The sequence below is a fragment of the Octopus sinensis genome, linkage group LG20 (assembly GCF_006345805.1).
Source record: "Octopus sinensis linkage group LG20, ASM634580v1, whole genome shotgun sequence".
NCBI classification, from domain to species: Eukaryota; Metazoa; Mollusca; class Cephalopoda; order Octopoda; family Octopodidae; genus Octopus; species Octopus sinensis.
The window spans coordinates 28,134,901-28,153,944 of NC_043016.1; the positions used below are offsets into that span (position 1 = coordinate 28,134,901).

General features: G+C 36.6%; 1 protein-coding gene across 2 annotated transcripts in view; it reads right to left on the reverse strand.

Annotated features, from left to right (window-relative positions):
* Nucleotides 1-18,763, reverse strand: part of LOC115222481 (palmitoyltransferase ZDHHC2) — a 48,471-nt gene extending 29,708 nt beyond the window's left edge. For both annotated transcript variants that reach the window (XM_029792707.2, XM_029792706.2), the window contains exon 1: nucleotides 18,617-18,763. In XM_029792707.2, the coding sequence (XP_029648567.1) occupies nucleotides 18,617-18,731 (115 nt within the window). In that variant the 5' untranslated portion in view covers nucleotides 18,732-18,763. The remainder of the gene's footprint in view (nucleotides 1-18,616) is intronic.
* Nucleotides 18,764-19,044: the final 281 nt, after the last annotated feature.

Sequence of the window (19,044 nt, forward strand, 5' to 3'; positions counted from 1 at the left end):
GTGATGATATACACTGTACTTTGATTCCTGCACTCACCTGAACATACTTTCATTAATATTTAATTCACAGAAGGTGCATGAGCTGGCAGAAGTGTTAGCATGCCAGATGAAATGCTTAGCAGTATTTTATCTGTCTTTACATTCTGAGTTCAAATTCTGCTGAAGTCAACTGCGTCTTTTATCCTTTCAGGGTTGATAAATTAAGTACCTGTTGCATACTGAGGTCGATCTAATTGACTGGCCCCCACCCCCAAAATTTCGGGTCTTGTGCCTAGAGCAGAAAGGAATATTTAATTCACAAATCAGGCATGGCTGTGTGGTAAGAAGATTTGCTTACCAACCACATGGTTCCGGGTTCAGTCACACTGTGTAGCACCTTGGGCCACTGCCTTCTATTATAGCCTCGGACTGATTAAAGCCTTGTGAGTTGATGTGGTAGACAGAAACTGAAAGAAGCCCATCGTATATGTGTGTGTGTGTGTGTGTGTGTGTGTGTGTGTGTATTTATTTATTTATTTATTATGTGTGTGTCTGTGTTTGTCTTCCGTCACCATCACTTGACAACTGATGATGGCATGCTTATGTCCCCGTAACTTAGCAGTTCAGCAAAAGAGACTGACAGAAGAAGTACTAGGATTCCAAAGAATAAGTCCTGGGGTTGATTTCTCTGACTACAACCCTTTAAGGTGGTGTTCGAAGCATGGTTGTAGTGAAATGACCAAAACGTGTAAAAGAATAAACTTTTCTTATTTTCAGATACGTACTTGCCTGGAAAGCTGATTTGATTTGAGACCATATATTAACCTTCCAAAAATAGGTGGGATGTGACTATGGGCTTAGGGATGGAGCTCAGGTGTCCAAGTAGGAAGAAAAGGAGGTGGAAATGCAGAGGTAGACTTGACAAAATCATTGGGTAAGGAACCCAGTTGTATTCATACACTGATGTACCATATAGTGTTCAAATTACCCTGCCATATATAAAGCTTTATCCATATTTTTTGAATAAATTATGCATTATCTCATAGCTTTTAGATTTGGATGATGTTATTGTCTATTTCTTAGAATGACATTGTATGGTAGGTATGAGAGGTTAGATCAGGCCAGTTTGAACATAAAACAGGAAGCATATTTTGGATGGATATGGCCAGTTTAAATAGCAGAGTAGTTATATTTCCTGAAACATGAATCATTCTTTCAAGAGTCTTCTCAATTTAGCTTTATGGGACTTAGCGGCAATGACAGGGTGTGTGTAACTTATAAACTGCCCTCAATTGGTAGTTTGGATTATGGATCAATAACATGACAATCCTTTGGATCACCATTGGACAAAGTGTAGCATCAATAAAAAGTGTCCTGATCAGCATTGTTTTATATCTCAATGGAAGACATGGAATGGCAAAATAAACAGAAGACACATGCTTTTACTACACACCAAAGCTGCACTGCCATTGTATTGCCATAAGACTACTGAAGAAATTCCCCTGTGGCTATTGACACTGTAGTAAAATGAATTAAACACACATAAGGACATACTGAGTGAACTGGAGAAAGAGGAAGAGAAGTGAGGGGGGGGGAAGAGGGACAAATTTCAAAGAAACCAAGATGGTTGCATGGATTTGAACATACTTAGCACTAACATAATATTAAAAGAAAAATTACTTTTGCATGAATGTCTGATGGACATTAGTGAGGGTTTGTACATTGTGGTGTATAGTAATACATTTACAGCTAATTCAGCAATAAATACTGTTCACCAATAAATAAATAAATAAATAAATAAAAATATGGAAGGAGGGGGGTAGTAATTAATATAGAAACATTTAGTAGTGAAATAATAAGAAATAACATTGACTTTGGGATTAAGAGAGAAAATGCTGAGATTGGAAGGAAGTAATGTTCAGCTTTGGTGTCAAGGAAAAGGCAAGTCACTCACCACACAGACATACTTGTTAACTGTGGATTATTTTTATTGTTACAAAAAGAGAACGCAATAATGTATGTGTGTGTGTGTCTGTGTGTATGAGAGAGAGAGAGAGAGAGAGAGAGAGCAATGAAGTGTGTGAAAGAGAGAGAGACAGACAGACAGAGATAGAGAAAGACAAAGTGGATATGAAAGAAACAGAGAGATACATATAGAGGGAAATAGAGATAAAAGAGAATAAAATCATGAAAGCAATATGTGAAGTGCTGACTGCTTATAGTATTTATTACATACATTGATACCACATTTCAAATATGACAAGTAGGTGTATATAGTTAATTACATAAACATTATACTACAGATATGACAGATGGGTTATGCTGATGTTATCTTTTTACGTCCACACAGGTCCATTGTGCTCTACTGGTTGCCTTGGTATGGTTTCTATAGCTGGATGCCTTTCCTGTTGCCAACCACTTCACAGAATGTACTGAATAATGTTTCAAGGCACCGGCATGTAGCTCACAAGACTAAAATCTCCTTTGAGTGGAGTTACACTAGAGATGTTGAGAGATCATATGCTAAAACATGAAAGGGGACAGAACAGGTTCCTTGCTGTAGGGGAATGTCATGACTACTTAAATAATGGAAGTGAGGGTGGGAATGGCAAGGGTGGAACTAGAAAGAGAGATAAAGTAGGGGTGAGGAGGTGTCGGGGTAGACTCTTGTGGTATAAGGTGAATAAAAGTGAATGGGGACAGAACTGGAAGGATGAATGGGTAGTGGTTGCAAATATGTATGGAGAGAGTGTGGGATGGTGAGAGATAGGGAATGGATGAGGGGGTGAATATAATAAATGATGAACAAGGGTTATGACAATTATGAGTTGAAAGAAAGATAGGGGAGAGTGAGTGATGACTGTAGAAATTGGGTAGTATTGAAGGGTGGATGTAGTGAATGGTGGGCAAGAGCAAAAGAATGATCAATGATACATGAGACGGAGAGGAAAAATAAAGGAGGTTAGGTGATGACTGATGGCATGGAAAGAGGTGAAGTGCAACACAATACTATAATAAATTAGATGAGAAGAACGAATGAGAGAAAGGGAGATGACATGTGGATAAGTAGGTTGCAAGAGGGTAAAGGGAGAGGCAAACATAGTACACGGGAGAGAGACAGTGAAAGATGTATGGTGAATGAGGAGGAGAGATAATTTGGTAACACAGAAGTGTGATCCATGTAAAAGTGAGTGGAGAGGAACAATGTGAAGAATGAAGGATGTAATATGCAATTTTGCTCTGAATTACAGCAGCTGAATACTGCAGTTTAGGCAGGTGATGGAAGGACCAATGACAGAGAGATGGTGGATCATGGGGAAGGTTTTAGAACGAATTTGGGCAAGAGGCCCAGGAATGTATATGTGTATTTACACAAACACTTGCTTCCAGAATCTCAGTTTTTCCAAGATGTTAACAGAAACTATCCACTACCTAAAAGAATCTTTCTGCAGATTTGAGGAAATCTATTTCCTGTGTTCTTAGCATTTATTGCATTTGAGCAAATGCTATAAATAAAGTCTACTTTCTCTGTTAATTTTCAGCTGTGATTTCACTGCACCTTTTGTGAGTTCATAGCTATGGAATTTATACCTATACCTTTGCATATTGAACAGGGCCATTGTTCTGAAAGGATTAGTTGTTTATGTTTTCCAGTTTACTAGAAGTCTGGTCTTCACAAAAGCAAGTTTGCTCTTTAAGGCCCTTTGATTTCAGGTTTTGCTGCCAAACCTGAAATTTCTTTTCTAATTCTACTACAAACTAGGGAACAAGAATGAGGTCATTCAGTATATACTAGTTCCCAAGAGCAACTTGTCTTAGATTCCTTGTTATAACTTGGAAAACTGTGATGAGTGGGAGGGGACTAAGAACCAAACCCTGTTGAACTTTTACCTGCACATTAAACCTATCATTGTAATCCTTGTTAACTCTCACCTTACTGACAGCACCCCTGTACATGGCTTGGACGGCTCTAACAAACCATTTATCTACCACTAGCTGTCTCACAAATGACAAGTAGGTGTATAGAGACAATTACATCAACACAATGTCACAAATATATTACTTAACTAGGAATTACAATCATCTAATTATACTTTTAAGATATAAAGTCATACATTGTTTTTTTTTTAATATTTAAAAAGCTATATAAAAGACCAAACCTGAGAAGAAGAACATAAGAAGTTTGGAATCAAAACTTTCATGTGATTGCTCAACTAGCTCAAACAGCTGCCAAATTCTCTTAAATCATAAAAAAAAATAGGCAGGAAACATCAATCTATGTAGTGTCAGATATACAAAAATATTGGAATGGCAAAAGAAATAGTAGAGACAGAGCTGGATCCCCTTTGATCATAGATCAATATTAATGTGGACACACACATAAGGCATGGATATTATTATCACCTGCTTACTGTGTAATTTTAATGGCGTTAACTGTCAATAACATTCAGACCACACCAGTTTTTTTTCTGCATATATTCTGTTTAGGTACAGAGAGAGAGAGAGAGAGAGAGAGTAAGTGTGCATGTGTGTTGTCTGTGTCAAGGCGGAGGGTTCCACCAGAGAGGAGAGGCAGTCATGCTTATATTTCAACATTTATATCAGTTGCTGAATAGAGCACAATTTTAACAAAAGAGGTCAGATTTGGTTGTTGTTGCAGCAAGGCACAATTAAAAAAGAAATGTTGGTGGATAAGTGACAATGGAAAGACATGAAAAAATTTCAAAATGAAAATAAATGTTGCAGGAGCAAGTTCAGCCATCAAATTTGTGACTCATATGGCATGGTAATTAACCACAGAATAGGCACTTCTTAAAGACCTTTCTACACAGTTCAGTATGGTGTACACCTGTTGAATAGATATATACCTATACACATAGAATAGTATGCTAATAATGATGAGTGCATGTCTGTATCTGTTGAAAAGAAACACTTGTTTACACAACAGAGTACGGTATATACCTGTTGAACAGACACACCCATCTACACAGCATGATGTATACCAGTTGAATAGACATACACCCATCTACATGACATAGCATGATGTATGCCTGTTCAACTGACATACCCCTATTACATCTATCTACACAATACAATATGGTGTATAGCTGTTGAATAGACATACATCTATCTATGCAGCACAGCAAGGTGTATACCTGGTGAACAGACATACACTAATCTACACAACATCCTGCATACGTACTGAGAGACAAACACCCATCTACACAACACAGCATGATGTATGTCTATCAATAGACATACACCTATTTGTAGAGTATAGTGTATACCAGTTGAATAGATGTACACCTGTCTACAATGCAGGTATATACATGTTTAATAGACATAAACTTATCAACACAGCATGATGTATATCTGCTGAACAGATACACACCTACCTACACATGAACTACTAGAAAGCTGAGGAATGCTAAGTGATGAATGTTTAATTAGTTGTTAGTGAATGGTTTGAATGTTCAGCATAGACAAAATTTCTTAAAAACTAACAACTTAATAAGAAAGAAAAGATTCAGTTGACCATTTGATACCTTGAAATCCTAGAAATTCCAAATAGACTATAGAATTTTTCAGTGGCATTGCAATTAAAATGTATATCAGAAAAGAGAAGAAAAAAAATAAAGCAATATCTTTAACAGATGGTGACACATTTTTTCCTATTCATCAATGAATCTTCATTCAACCTTTAGTGGTAAATAAGATTAATTAAATCTACTAAAAGATGATTCATTAAACAAACAATTAAATAAACCCTGAAGTAAAATCCCCAGCTATTCTTAATCTCTGATTCAATTTATTGTTGTTGGATAAAAAATATAAACAAAAATATACACTGGACATCTGGGCCTATGATGACGAATAATTATTGTCTACAAGCACCAGTGTCCTCAATTTACTACTATAAGAAACAAGGACTTGGGTATTTGAAATAAGCATTCTTTCTTTTCAGTACTGTTCTTTTATCACCTTTTATTTGTTTCTGTCAATGTACTGTGTCCATGCTAGGGCAAACAAACTCCAGTATTTATTTTTCCATGTCTTGTACTTACTTTATCAGTCTCTTGGGCCGAACTGCTCAGTTACAGAGACACAAACAAACCAATGCCAGTTGTCAAGTGGTGGTCACACACACACAACATATATATATACTAGCAGAGACACCTGGTGTTGCCCAGGATTAAAGGATTACAATGGCATAGTTTGTATATAATATATTACAGTTATGTTGAAACAGGTGATATGGGAAAGTGCAGCATTGACAACAAAACATTTGTGGAGTAAATGATGGGCTAATTTGACTAAGCAACAAGCTATGCATCTGTTTGGAGTATTTCAGGCCCTAATCTGTAAGGGTTATGTGATTTTTTTAATGCACCAAAAAGCTGTCAGTGGATATACTCTCTTTTGCAGCAGTCAGTGCTGTGTCTAACAAATCCGTCATCTGAAATGTTGACACTTCTTTGGGTTTGTTGTCCTTCATCACTCATAAAGTAAATTTGGAGGAACTGTGGTTGTTCATTTGTGGGTAACAGGGAACCAATGAGGTGATAGACTTGCCCTTAAACTTTGAACATTGGCATAAATTCATGTTTATCTATCTTCTTAGATGCAACAAACGGTGTCATTTGCAGAGTTGTATTGTCTGATATTGTTCAGAAAATCCTTTGACTGGATGGAAATGCCTTCAAGAAGATCCATAAGAGGCTGAGAAGAAGCCGGTAGTGCTGACAATGTTACCTGACCACCTGAGCAGCACATACCATTTGTTTCATTTGAAAATTTTACAGCTCTACAGAAAAGACAATTTGTGTTTAGCACAACAATTCAGACAGAGTTATTATTTTTATAAGAATGGGATAGATCATATCCGAAAACAGCTTCAGGAGTTGTGAAGAACAAATTTGTACGTAGCCTGTTTCAGAGAGGTATTCTATTGGACCTCTGTCTAATCATTGATTTAATGATCCAGCATTAAGTGCTGCAACATGCATTTGCTGATCTTGAGAAAATCTCATCTAGCTTCTCTCTTCAGACTCTCACCTTCAGTTTTCTACAATCCTCCTTGCTTTATACTTGTTTCTGGAGAGATTACATCTTTTCTTTGGTGGCATATTTTCCCCAATATTGTAAACAAAAAATTATGAACATAGAAAGAAATTGTACAATAATCCCTATTTTTGTAAGCAGTTGTATCTGTAAAAATTTCATTTGAAGAGAGCAGAAATTGGAAGAAGAGAAAGCAAAAAGAACAGAGAAAGAAAGTGAAAGACGTATGTACGTCTATATGAAATGGATGTGTGTGTATGTGTGCATGCATGCATGCTTCTGTGTGTGTATGTGAGGGAGAGTGAGTGAGTGAAGGTGTATGTCGTGATGATTGATGTCTTTTAAGGTACACACGCATATAGAAAATGTGGCATCATATAAAATTTTTACAATAGTTGATTTATGGAAAAGATTATGTTAAATTTTGGAAATGCAAATATGTGAATGGAAATTAAGTTTAATTTGTTGTCAAAATAGTACTGAATCTTTCGATATCCCATATGTCAAAATCTGTAACTCAGTTTTTGGAAAGCATAAGGAACATATAATATATAGAACAGTATCTCACATTACAATACAGACATAATACTGAAATAGTGTAAGAGATAACAGATTGCTCTGTGCTTGCATTAGGCAAGAAGTTGGAAACTTTTTTGACCCATGACACTGCATGGACTTTGCCTTTTGTACTTGATGTCTGTTGCTTTAAGTATTTTATTTATATTATATATATATATATATAATATACACATGTAGAGAGACCTCTACATGATAGCTAGACCTGGTAGAAATAGCAACCATTCTGCCTATTATGTAGTTTTATTGAGAAACTGTAACTAAAGATTAAGATTATTAACCCCACAGAGAGAGGAAAGAAGAGAGACAGCATAGTGACAGTCTTAGCTGACTGTCATCCTGTACTCCCCTTGTTGCTAGTGAAATGGTATGTGCCGACTATCTGAGTAACTGGTTGTTTTAATGGCAGAACAAACAGGACATAAAGATTACAAAAATAGCGATTCTCACTTTGAAAATCTTTTTAGATTACAGAATGCCATGCTCTCTCATGTATCCGTGTTTAAAATTTCAGTGCGATCGGATGAACCATACTTCAGTTATAAGTGCACAGACAGACAGACAGAAAGAATGGATTTTATATATTAAGATATATATCATCAAACTAATAGACTGGCTTGTTGTCCCCTTACCTGTCTGTCCTTTGTTTTCTGTACATCTGAACCATATATATATATATATATATAAATTAGTGTACATTTAAACACAGAAGAGGTGAGCCATAAAAGGTCACCTTACCTACTAGAAGGAACAGTCAAAAAGTCCAAACCACAGTTAAGAGCAATTTCAAAGGGATGAAAAATAAAAACATTTACCATGTTTTACAGCTGGACCTTAGGTTTCAAACTTTAATTAGAAAATAAAATAATTTGCAAGGTTCAGGAAGCACAAAGTACACTACTGCACTACCTCTCTGTCTAATTTCCTCCTCACAACATCCCCACCACCCATCATCTCTCTAACTGTTCTGCTGCTGTAATTAAATAGGAGCAGAACTGCATATATCACAAACTTTTCTCCCCAATAACAGTTTTCCTGCTCACTACCTGGAACCATTTCACTTGCTCCTTCTTTCATTCTTAATATGTCCTTTCCACCCATATTATATACTGATAGGTTTGCTAAGCCCCAAAACTAACTCTCCTCCACAGCCATATATCTCTCCTTCTCTTATTTACTGTGTCTGCCCAACATACAGCCTATCCAAGTACATATCTCTGTATCTCTCCTACCTTCTCCCAACTCATATATTGTTAGCCACACACCCATTTCTACAGTTATCACCTACTCTTACCCATCTCACTGTTTATCATCCCTCAACATTTGTTCTTCATTACATTCACCTCTCACTCATTTCCTCTCTCTAACCACATCTCACTCTCCCATATGCTTTTTATTAACACCTGTCCTCACCCACGGTTACTTACCCTGTCTTGAGGATTCACCCAGACACCTCATCACCACTACTTTTTATCTCTTCCTAGATCCACTCTGGCCAACCCCACCCTACCTTCTACAATTTGAGTAACCATGTAGTTCATCTACAGCATGAAATCTGTTCTCCTCTGGCCCTTTCTCTCTCACTGGTCTTTCCCCCATTCCATAACATAAATCCAACTCCCTCTCACACATTCATATATACACACCACATACACATATATTTCAATATGATATATAATGATATGTGTGTGTGTGTGTATTTATCCTCCTCCTCCTCTTTTAGTTTATCTCCCATGTCAGCATGGGTTGAATGGTTGGTTTGACAGGATCTGGTAGGTCATAGAGCAGTGCTTGAATGTCTGCAAGAGAATACTGAGATTCCACCATACACAAATTTTGGCCTTGGTGTTTTGTGCTGTACTTATATGCATCCAGCACATGCCAATTCAGCAAAATTTATGTGGCTGGATGCCCTCTTATATGGCTGGATGTCAACCACTTTACTGAAAATGGTACTTTTTTGTTGTTGTTGTGGAACCAGCACTTGTGAGGTCACCATGTAACTTGCAAGAGAAAGATCTCCATTGACTGAATGGAGCTACAGTAGAGAAGGAGGCAGCTTTATGTTATATGAGGGGTTGGTCCTGAACAGAATGAGTTTCTTCCTGTAGAGGAGATACAGGGTTGCTTACATTCAACATGAGTGGGTGTGAGTAACTGGGGTGGAGCTGAAAAGAGAAAGAAAGATTTGGGGGACAAAGTGTCTGAGATAGGGCCCTGGAGGAAGAAGAATAGGAGAAATTGTTTGTAGAAGTTGCAAGGGTGTATAGAGAGAGCATGGGATGGTAAGAGACAAGGACTAGTACAAATATACTGAAGATAAACAAGGGTTGAAATGGGGGGGAGTTAATGATAAATATGAGATGGTTAGTAGGGGGTGAGTAGATGATGACTAGAGATGGGGAGGAGTTGAAGGGTGAATGTAATGAATGGTGGAAGGATGTTACCTCTTACTCTCCCCATACACTATGTCTTTCCACTTAAACTTTTCCAACCTACTCACCCATATGTCACTCCATCTCTCTTTCACTCTTCTCTTGTCTATTACTATTTTGTTTCTCCTCTCCATTCTGTATCACCAGTCAGCACCTGCACATCCTAAACTCCTGCCCCATCCCCAAACAGACACAGACACACACACACACACACACACAAATACACACACTCAGGCATGTCAATTTTATCTATTGTATATTAATGTCTACTGCACATGCTCAGTATTTACTCTTGGTATGCACCGGATATATATAAGCGCAGCACAAAACACCGAAGACAATTTTTTATATAAGCGGATATATACACAGTCTAGATATGTTCCCAGCAGAACCAATATATGTGTGTATATATGTCACAAACTAAACATCCAACTATGAACAATACTAAATATTCATTTAGACAGAACCTATTAAATTACAAGTGAGTACAATATGAAATAGCCACATGTTTATATCTCATCAAATACAACAGCAGCAGGAGTAGTAGTAGTAGCAGTGGTGGTGGTAGAAATAGTAGAAGTAGCAGCAACAGCAACACCAGTTGTAGCATTATATTAAAATTATATTGACTTATTACACAATATTTATCTATTCAGGAAGAGATGCTTATTGTTATTTCATCATTGTATTTTCTCTTTTTGTTTCCACCATATTTTACTTGATTTTGTAAATTGAACAGATCAACAACAAACATTCCAAGACCATTTTCCTTGCTCCAGCAGTGGTTGTTAACCGTACAGGCCCCCATGCCACCTGTGTTCTTCATTTTGCCCCGTCTTCAACATCCTTCCCAAGACAGGAACAACAAATTCAGTTCAAATTACATTTTCATTAATTTTTCTCAAACTATAATTAACTGCCCCCCCCCACCAAATTTTTTCTTCACAAAGTAGGATAGAAGCAGTAAATGAATTTTAAAATATTAAAATGTAAATAACTACTGCCTAATCCTTTTAATTGTTCTACAATGAAGAAGGAAGAACAATACAAAAATAATGTTAGTTATAATTGAAATATTGCAATCAGTAAAGCACCAGCTTCAGCAGTCAATCCTCAGAACAGAAGAGATTGATAAAAAAAACAACCAAATTTGCTTTCAATTCAGTTTTTGCACCTTTCTTCACCTATGGTCATAAATGTTGGATAATGACCAAAAGAGTATGATCACAAAGTGGATCAAATAGGGGTCCTCTGAAGGACCACTGGAGTGATGTTATTTGATAAAGTAACATTGATCAGGGAGTCTCTTCAGGTCAAGCCAATGTTTCTCTGCAACAAGACGACAGAGCTTTGGTACCAGACAGGATTAGATTGTCACAGGAAAGAATTACAAAATGGATTCTTCAAGCTGAGCCAAATGGCAGGAGATTCAAGCCCATCGTATATATATATGTATGTATTTGTGTCTGTGTTTGTCCACCCCACCATCATTTGACAACCGATGTTGGTTTGTTTACATCCCCATCACTTAACCATTCGGCAAAAGGAGTCTGATAAAATAAGTACTAGGCTTGCAAAGAATAAGTCCTGAGGTCGATTTGTTCAACTAAAGGTGGTGCTTCAGCATGGCCACAGTCAAATGACTGAAACAAGTAAAAGAATCTAATTAAAGTGGAAAAATTACCAGAAAAGCCAGGTAGGGAAGAGGATACACACAAAACATTTTAACAATATCTAACAAAGCTGGACAAATAAGAATGCATGTCACTAGCTTTGTTGAGGCAAGTGAAATCAAAATTAAATTCGATGACTGGCATCCATGCTAGTGGAGCGCTAAGAGCACTATCCGAGCATGATCGTTACCAGAGCGGCTAACTGGCTTCCATGCCGGTGGCACGTAAAAAGCACCATTCAAGCGTGATCATTACGAGCGTCGTCCTACTGGCACTTGTGCCAGTGGCACGTGAAAAAGCATTCGAGCAAGGTCGTTGCCAGTGCTGCTGGACTGGCTCCTGTGCAGGTGGCACATAAAAAACACCATCTGAGCATGGCTATTGCCAGTACCACCAGACTGGCCCTTGTGCCAGTGGCATGTAAAAGCACCCACTACACTCTCAGAGTGGTTGGTGTTAGGAAGGACATCCAGCTGTAGAAACTCTGCCAGATGAAGATTGGAGCCTGGTGCAGCCATCTGGTTCGCCAGTCCTCAGTCAAATCATCCAACCCATGCTAGCATGGAAAGCAGATGTTAAACGATGATGATGATGACCCCAACTCACTATTATTTTCATTACAATAACTATAAAAATTGTAAGCGTTAGGAAGGGCATCCAGCTGTAGAAACACTGCCAAATCAGACTAGAGCCTGGTGCAGCCTCCATGGCTTACCAGACCCTAGTCGAACAGTCCAACCCATGCTAGCATGGAAAACGAACGTTAAATGATGATGATGGACTATAAAAATTGCTATATATAAAAAAAAGTATCACACATCTTTTCATGAACCTCTTGGTTTAATGGAAACTTGGACAATAAGACGCTAATTTATGGAAAGTGACTTCACTTGACATAAATAGGATTAAATGTATTAATCTAAAGAAAAGTAAAAACACAGCCTTTATGACATTGGTGATACAATCTCATTGCCTAAAAGGAAAAGTCATTTTTTGCTGAGAGGGCCAAATCACAGCTGAATGGACTGTCATTGATACTTAATTCAAAGACATAATAAAGAATGGTACTATGGTATCTACTTACAGCTAGGTAGACTGGACTGTTGACAAGTTAAATGTGTGGTCAAGGACACAGTACAATAAACTATACCACACTGTGGTACCTACTTACATCTTGAAACACTTGACTGTTGACAATTAAGTCCACTTAGCTGTAAGTATCACAGTGTATCATGTGTTGGTCAAGGACAGAGCACAGTGAACTATACCATACTGTGGTACCTACTTACAGCTTGATACACTGGACTGTTGACAATTAAGTATGTTGGTCATGGACAGAGTACACTGTGGTATTTACAGCTAAGTAGACTGGACTGTTGACAGTTAAGTGTGTTGGTCATGGGCAGAGTACAGTAAACTATACCGCACTGTGGTACCTACTTACAGCTAGGTAGATTGGACTGTTGACAGTTAAGTGTGTTGGTCATGGACAGAGTACAATAAACTATACCACAACTAAGTGAAATATTAAACAGCCTCAAATAGAGATAGCTGAAAATAGAAATTGTGATATCTGTCATTCAACCCCAAGTGAAAAGTGAATATAAAGAATCATGCTTTTTGCCAACTACATATTTCAATGGTTTCTGAAAATAAATAATAATGAGAAAACATACAAAATTGCATTCCCTGCTTTATAAATTTTCAATAATTAATTATTTTATCCAATTATTTATCTGTTGTAATTTCAGGGTTTTCCCCTCGCAACAAACAACAAAATTGAAATAACTTCATCTCCTAACCCCTATGTTCTACTATCCCCATCTGGGACAGGTTAAAAGTTAATTACTTGCTTATGCTTGTATAGTTAATATGTCTTTGTTGAAGGGTATCTTATGTCAAGATTGAAGACATCCTCTACTAAACTGGGACTAGCTTTCTGTTTTTCTCAATCCATCTAGGATTGCAAGGACCTTGCTCAGATCATCATTGGTTTGCAAGATGTTAATTTTAATGTTTGCATGAAAATCACTTTTTTGATATGCTAGCACAAGGCATCACTCATCTCCACACATCCCTGCTCTTGTGATAGAACATGTAGACTTGTACGAGATCAAAACTGATATCATCAGTGCAGAACTCATTAGAATACAGCTTACAAACAAACTGCATCACAACCTCTTTCAGTTGTGCTGGTAAATGATACAAGGGGATAGTAGAACTTTATTCTCATCTCAAAACAGAATTACTTTCCTTTAAACTTGAAAAATGATATACTATCTGACCAGGATAGCCATTGCTTTGTATTCTGTGTTTCCTAAGCATAAAGTAATGAGGTGAGAGAAAGCATTTTGGTTTCTTTTCTAATTTCAAATGAAATTCATTTTCATTTAATGCATTAAATCTTTGTCTTCTTCAAATTTCAACTGTTTGGAGTTTTTAATGATTTAAGGTGTGGTCTTTGTAATTCATGCATTTGATATCATATAAACTTTGATATATTTGATTTCCTTGTTTGTTTATTCTCAAGTATATTTTAGTTATCTCTAAACTGACATTCAAAATTTTATACCGCTATCATAAACACAGTACTTTACAGGGATAAAATAATTGTACATAGATTTGCAGATCTTTTTTTAAGAGCACATAGTACCAAATATTTTCAGAATGGACCATCAAATAAAATATCAAAACTATTTGAGGATTGATAATTTCCTTAAAAGCACAGATTCATGGAACTTTAGATTTCATATACCTCCTATTGAGCTGAAGTTGTAATTTAGGTTCCTATCTTTAATGTCAAAATGTAAACTCTTGTATCAATTTGAACTGTTTCACGTATTGTACTGTATCACATGTCAAATAATTTTATCTGGTTAACATTTGTCATGTCTATACATGTGACTGTTGATTAGTAATAGCTCAACATTAGCTACTGTAGAATGATTAACTAATCTAAAACCTGTAATTCTGTCCTTGCTTGTTGAAAATATTGTGGTATAACTTTAATATTATTCTACAGCACAATTTAAGTATCTTTCCTTTTTTTTCTGTTTCAGCCATTAAACTACGGTCATGGTGGGGCACCACCTTGCAGAATTTTTAGTCGAATGAATCAACCCCAGTACTATTTCTTAAGGCCTGGCACCTTTCCTATCAGTCTCTTTTACTGACAGAATAAGTACCAGACATAAATAAACCAACACCAGCTGTCAAGTGGTGGTGGTGGTGGTGGTGGTGAACAAACACACACACATACAATGGGCTTCTTTCAGTTTCTGTCTACCAAATCCATTCATAAGGCTTTGGTTGATCCAGGGCTATAATAGAAGACATTTGCCCAAGCTGTCACTCAGTGGGACTAAACCCTAAATTATATGGTTGGGATGAAAACTTCTTACCACACAGCCATACCCATGCTAAGTATTTAAATATCCATTAAATATATTTTCATATAATGACTGTTCAGCAAGCATGCTATGTGGGATCTCAAACAACAATAATAACTCACACACAAACTTAGAAGCTCAATGCCAAATTTATTTTCTGTTACATCAATTCTGTCTTTCCATTGCATGACCCTCAGAAATGTTGCATTCAGCTGGTACACTGGGATACTGCGGAAAGGATTATTTCTGTAATACCCCTTTTTATGATCTATAAACCTATAGAAACTGGGAAGGAGAGAGAGTAATGTGACGAGAGGAGGACAAGGCAGTAAGGACGAAATGAGGGGGGTCTAGTGATGAGGTGGGTTAAATAGGGGGGACCTAGTGCTCTCCTGTTCATATATATATTTCATCAGTATCAAAATCAGTTCATATTGTTGAAGTTACAGAGGTTCATAGCCGAAAAAAGGCAGTAGGAGACAGACTAATAGAGACAGTGCAAGGAAAGGGAGTAATAGGAGAGGAAGTGAAAAAATAGCATCCAGAATTTAGTGACTCAGAGAGTAAAAAGAGACAGAGGAGTGAGTTGTGCAGGAAGAGGTGCAGTCCTACCCCATATTATACTTTGGTAGGGAGAATGGTACTTGAAGGAGAGATGTTGATGAAGAGCCTAAGCATGTCAAGGTAACATGTCCATATATATTCTTTTATTTGTTTCAGTCATTTGACTGCGACCATGCTGGAGCACCACCTTTAGTTGAATAAATCAACCCCAGGACTTATTCTATCAGTCTCTTTTGTCAAACTGCTAAGTTACAGGGACATAAATACACCAACATCGGTTGTCAAGCGATGGTGGGGGATAAACAAACACACACATATATATACAATACACACAATAGCTTTCTTTCAGTTTCCATCTACCAAATCAACTCACAAGGCTTTGATTGGCCCGAGGCTACAGTAGAAGACACTAACTCTAGGTGTCATGCAGTAGGACTGAACCCAGAACAATGTGGTTGGTAAGCAAACTACTTACTACACACCATACGTGAGTATACAGAGGTATATTTCAGTGTATCCAGTTGGGATTAAGTGTATGTAAGTTAATTTAGCCAAATGGAGCCCAATAGTTTCTACCTAACAACTGAACTCAATATCCATGGAACTCTTTACAGGCAAGTGAACTTGGGTCATTCAGAGATTAAGTGTTTGATAATATATGAACTGTGAAATTTTCAGTCACTAATTTAGTTCACTGTTACTCGAAAGTTATGAAAGATGACCATGGCCATAACAGAAGACAAAGGAAGGTGAGGCAGCTGTGTGTGTGTGTTACAGGTGAAAGATAAGACCAAAGCATACTTTGTATGGCAACACACTACGATAGAAAAACAAATGCTAAAACCTGGTGATATGATTTAGAAGATCAAAACAAGATTTAAACGCGGAAAATATAGGCTGATATTTTAAAATCTTGATAGCTAAGGACCAAAGAAATCGCTAAAGGATTAGTATAAAAAGCAATTTAGAAAATTCAAATTCGATCCAATAGGGAATCCGGTGATCCTTCATACTACAACAGTAAACAATAACAAGAGTTTCACCTCTAACTTTTTATTATATCAGTTACTACTCTGTGTTAGGTGACTCAGCAAATTCCAATATTTACACTGATATTACTAACTTGTTTACGCCTAGATGACCCAATAGGTGAGGAAAAAAAAAAAAAACTCACACGAGATAGGAGTGTTTTCTTAAGTTGAGTAATGATGATATTAAACTATCAATTATGAGTCAAGAATTCAAAGTCTGAACCCCTCTTTTATAAACACTGCGTAAAGGCCCTAATATAATGCCGCAAAGGTCCTTCTACTAATTGAAAACACCACAATACTTATTTCAGTCTATGACCTTTAAATTAGTAGTTGGGCACCTTTCTATTAGCCTGTATAAAGTTGAAACTGGTTGTTATTTCTCTTATCAAAAAAAGGAGTGTATGTGTACAATAGCTAGAGCGTTGGCGGTGGTTGAGTAAATAGAGAACAGTAATTTAAATACTGCATTACTATTTAAAATGCGATCTTTTTTGCATTCAAAACACGTCAGGGACGAGTTTGCTTTTCATCCCTCTGGGGTCGATAAAATTAATTTCAGTAGTAAACCGCTTTTCATTCAATCGATTACGGTAATTCTCCTTATGAAACTGGCCTTCTGCTAAATCGAGAGATACGAAGTTACACCGCCACCAACATCACAACGTATTTTGTTCATCAGCACCAACTTAAACAAAGACTGACATTTGTAAAAATACTAAGTTACTTTGTCTATTGTTTTCTGAAGGTTTTACTAATAAAACGCCTGCACGTGACATTTAAAGTGTGCCTAGGCTTATTGTTTTTCATTATAAAAACATTAATCTATTATAATTATTCACACTAATACTGCCACGACCTGATTTTAGACATTTCCTCTTGATATAAACTGCAACTGGAGACGCTAATGTTCTTTGGGCAAGCATGGACGTCACAACATCCTGATTACAGATTTTTATCAATCCTACTCTTAATGTTGAACTAAGAAGACATCGTTAAAATATAGAATTGGTAAATCAGACGCCTTCATCATCCTAGTGGTTCTGTGTTTGTGTTGAATGGTTCCAGTTGCCAGGATTCCGAACAGCATCAGAAGGCTGAACTGGACGATTCTACTTTTCGGATACCCAAACATAACTGACACAAAATTATTTCTAATTTTTGCTTTCTTTTTCTTCCTTTCTTTAAACTTAATACTAAATGTCACGTCGACTATTCTGTTTTATTCATTTATTTATTTATCTATCACTGTGGAAATATTCTTATCAAAAACTGAATTCAAAAAGGAATTCGATACGGAAATTGTTTTATCGACAAATAACAAAATTAAAGAAAATATTTCGATACCCAACCCTAACATATTTCTGAACTTATCAAGAAAGAGCATACATTGATAATGTTTTTTTTCTAATGATATGACGCTTGTGATGCGACTTTTTACGGTAAAAAGCAAAAGAATAAGAAACAATTGACAATCGAATGTTCACTGTCTACCAACAGGTGACAATGTAATAACAAAAAAAAAATTAATAAATCTTATATTAAACAAATGTGTTTTGTTTTTGGAGACGATCATTTTAGCAATGTTAAATAGGAAAAGAAACAAACGTTACGGCCCAACTACCAAAATAAGTAATTGATATAAATAGAATCGCATCGAATATATATATATATATATATATATATATATATATATATATATATAGACATATATATAGCTTGTATCTATTTAAGGAAATGTGATGTGTAAATAAATAAATACAAAGTAGATATTGCGTTTTCGCTTTCTTTTATAAAACGAAAGTCAGGTTTTGACAGAAGAAAAAAAAAAAGAAAGAACTAAAATAAATGTAATTTAAAAAAAAAATTACTTTTAGGATTGAAATACACATATGAGAAATACTTACAAATACACATCTGAACAACGTAAGCGTAATAGGACCAAACGACAACGGCCGCTATGAAGACTACGGGCAGCCATCGGAGCACTTGACAACACTGTCTTATAAAGGAAGGCGCCATGTTGGAAACTAGCAATAACTAAGGCAGGTAACTCTTATAGAATTGTCTGATAAGAAACCGTCAGTGCGCATGTTTACGTTAGACAGCAACCTGCTAAAGCGTGTCATAAATCATCTGATCGCCATGGCGGCGGCGGCGGTTTTGCCTGTATTTGTTTATATTTTACTATTTTTCTCCCGCCCCCGCTTCAGAAAGCTTTAACAACAATATTATTGTCTTGGCGGCGGTGACGGTAGCGGTGATGTTTTGTGTTGTTAAAAAAACAATTTTTTTTTTCTTTCTTTCTTGATGTAATCTAATAATTTCTTTTCTT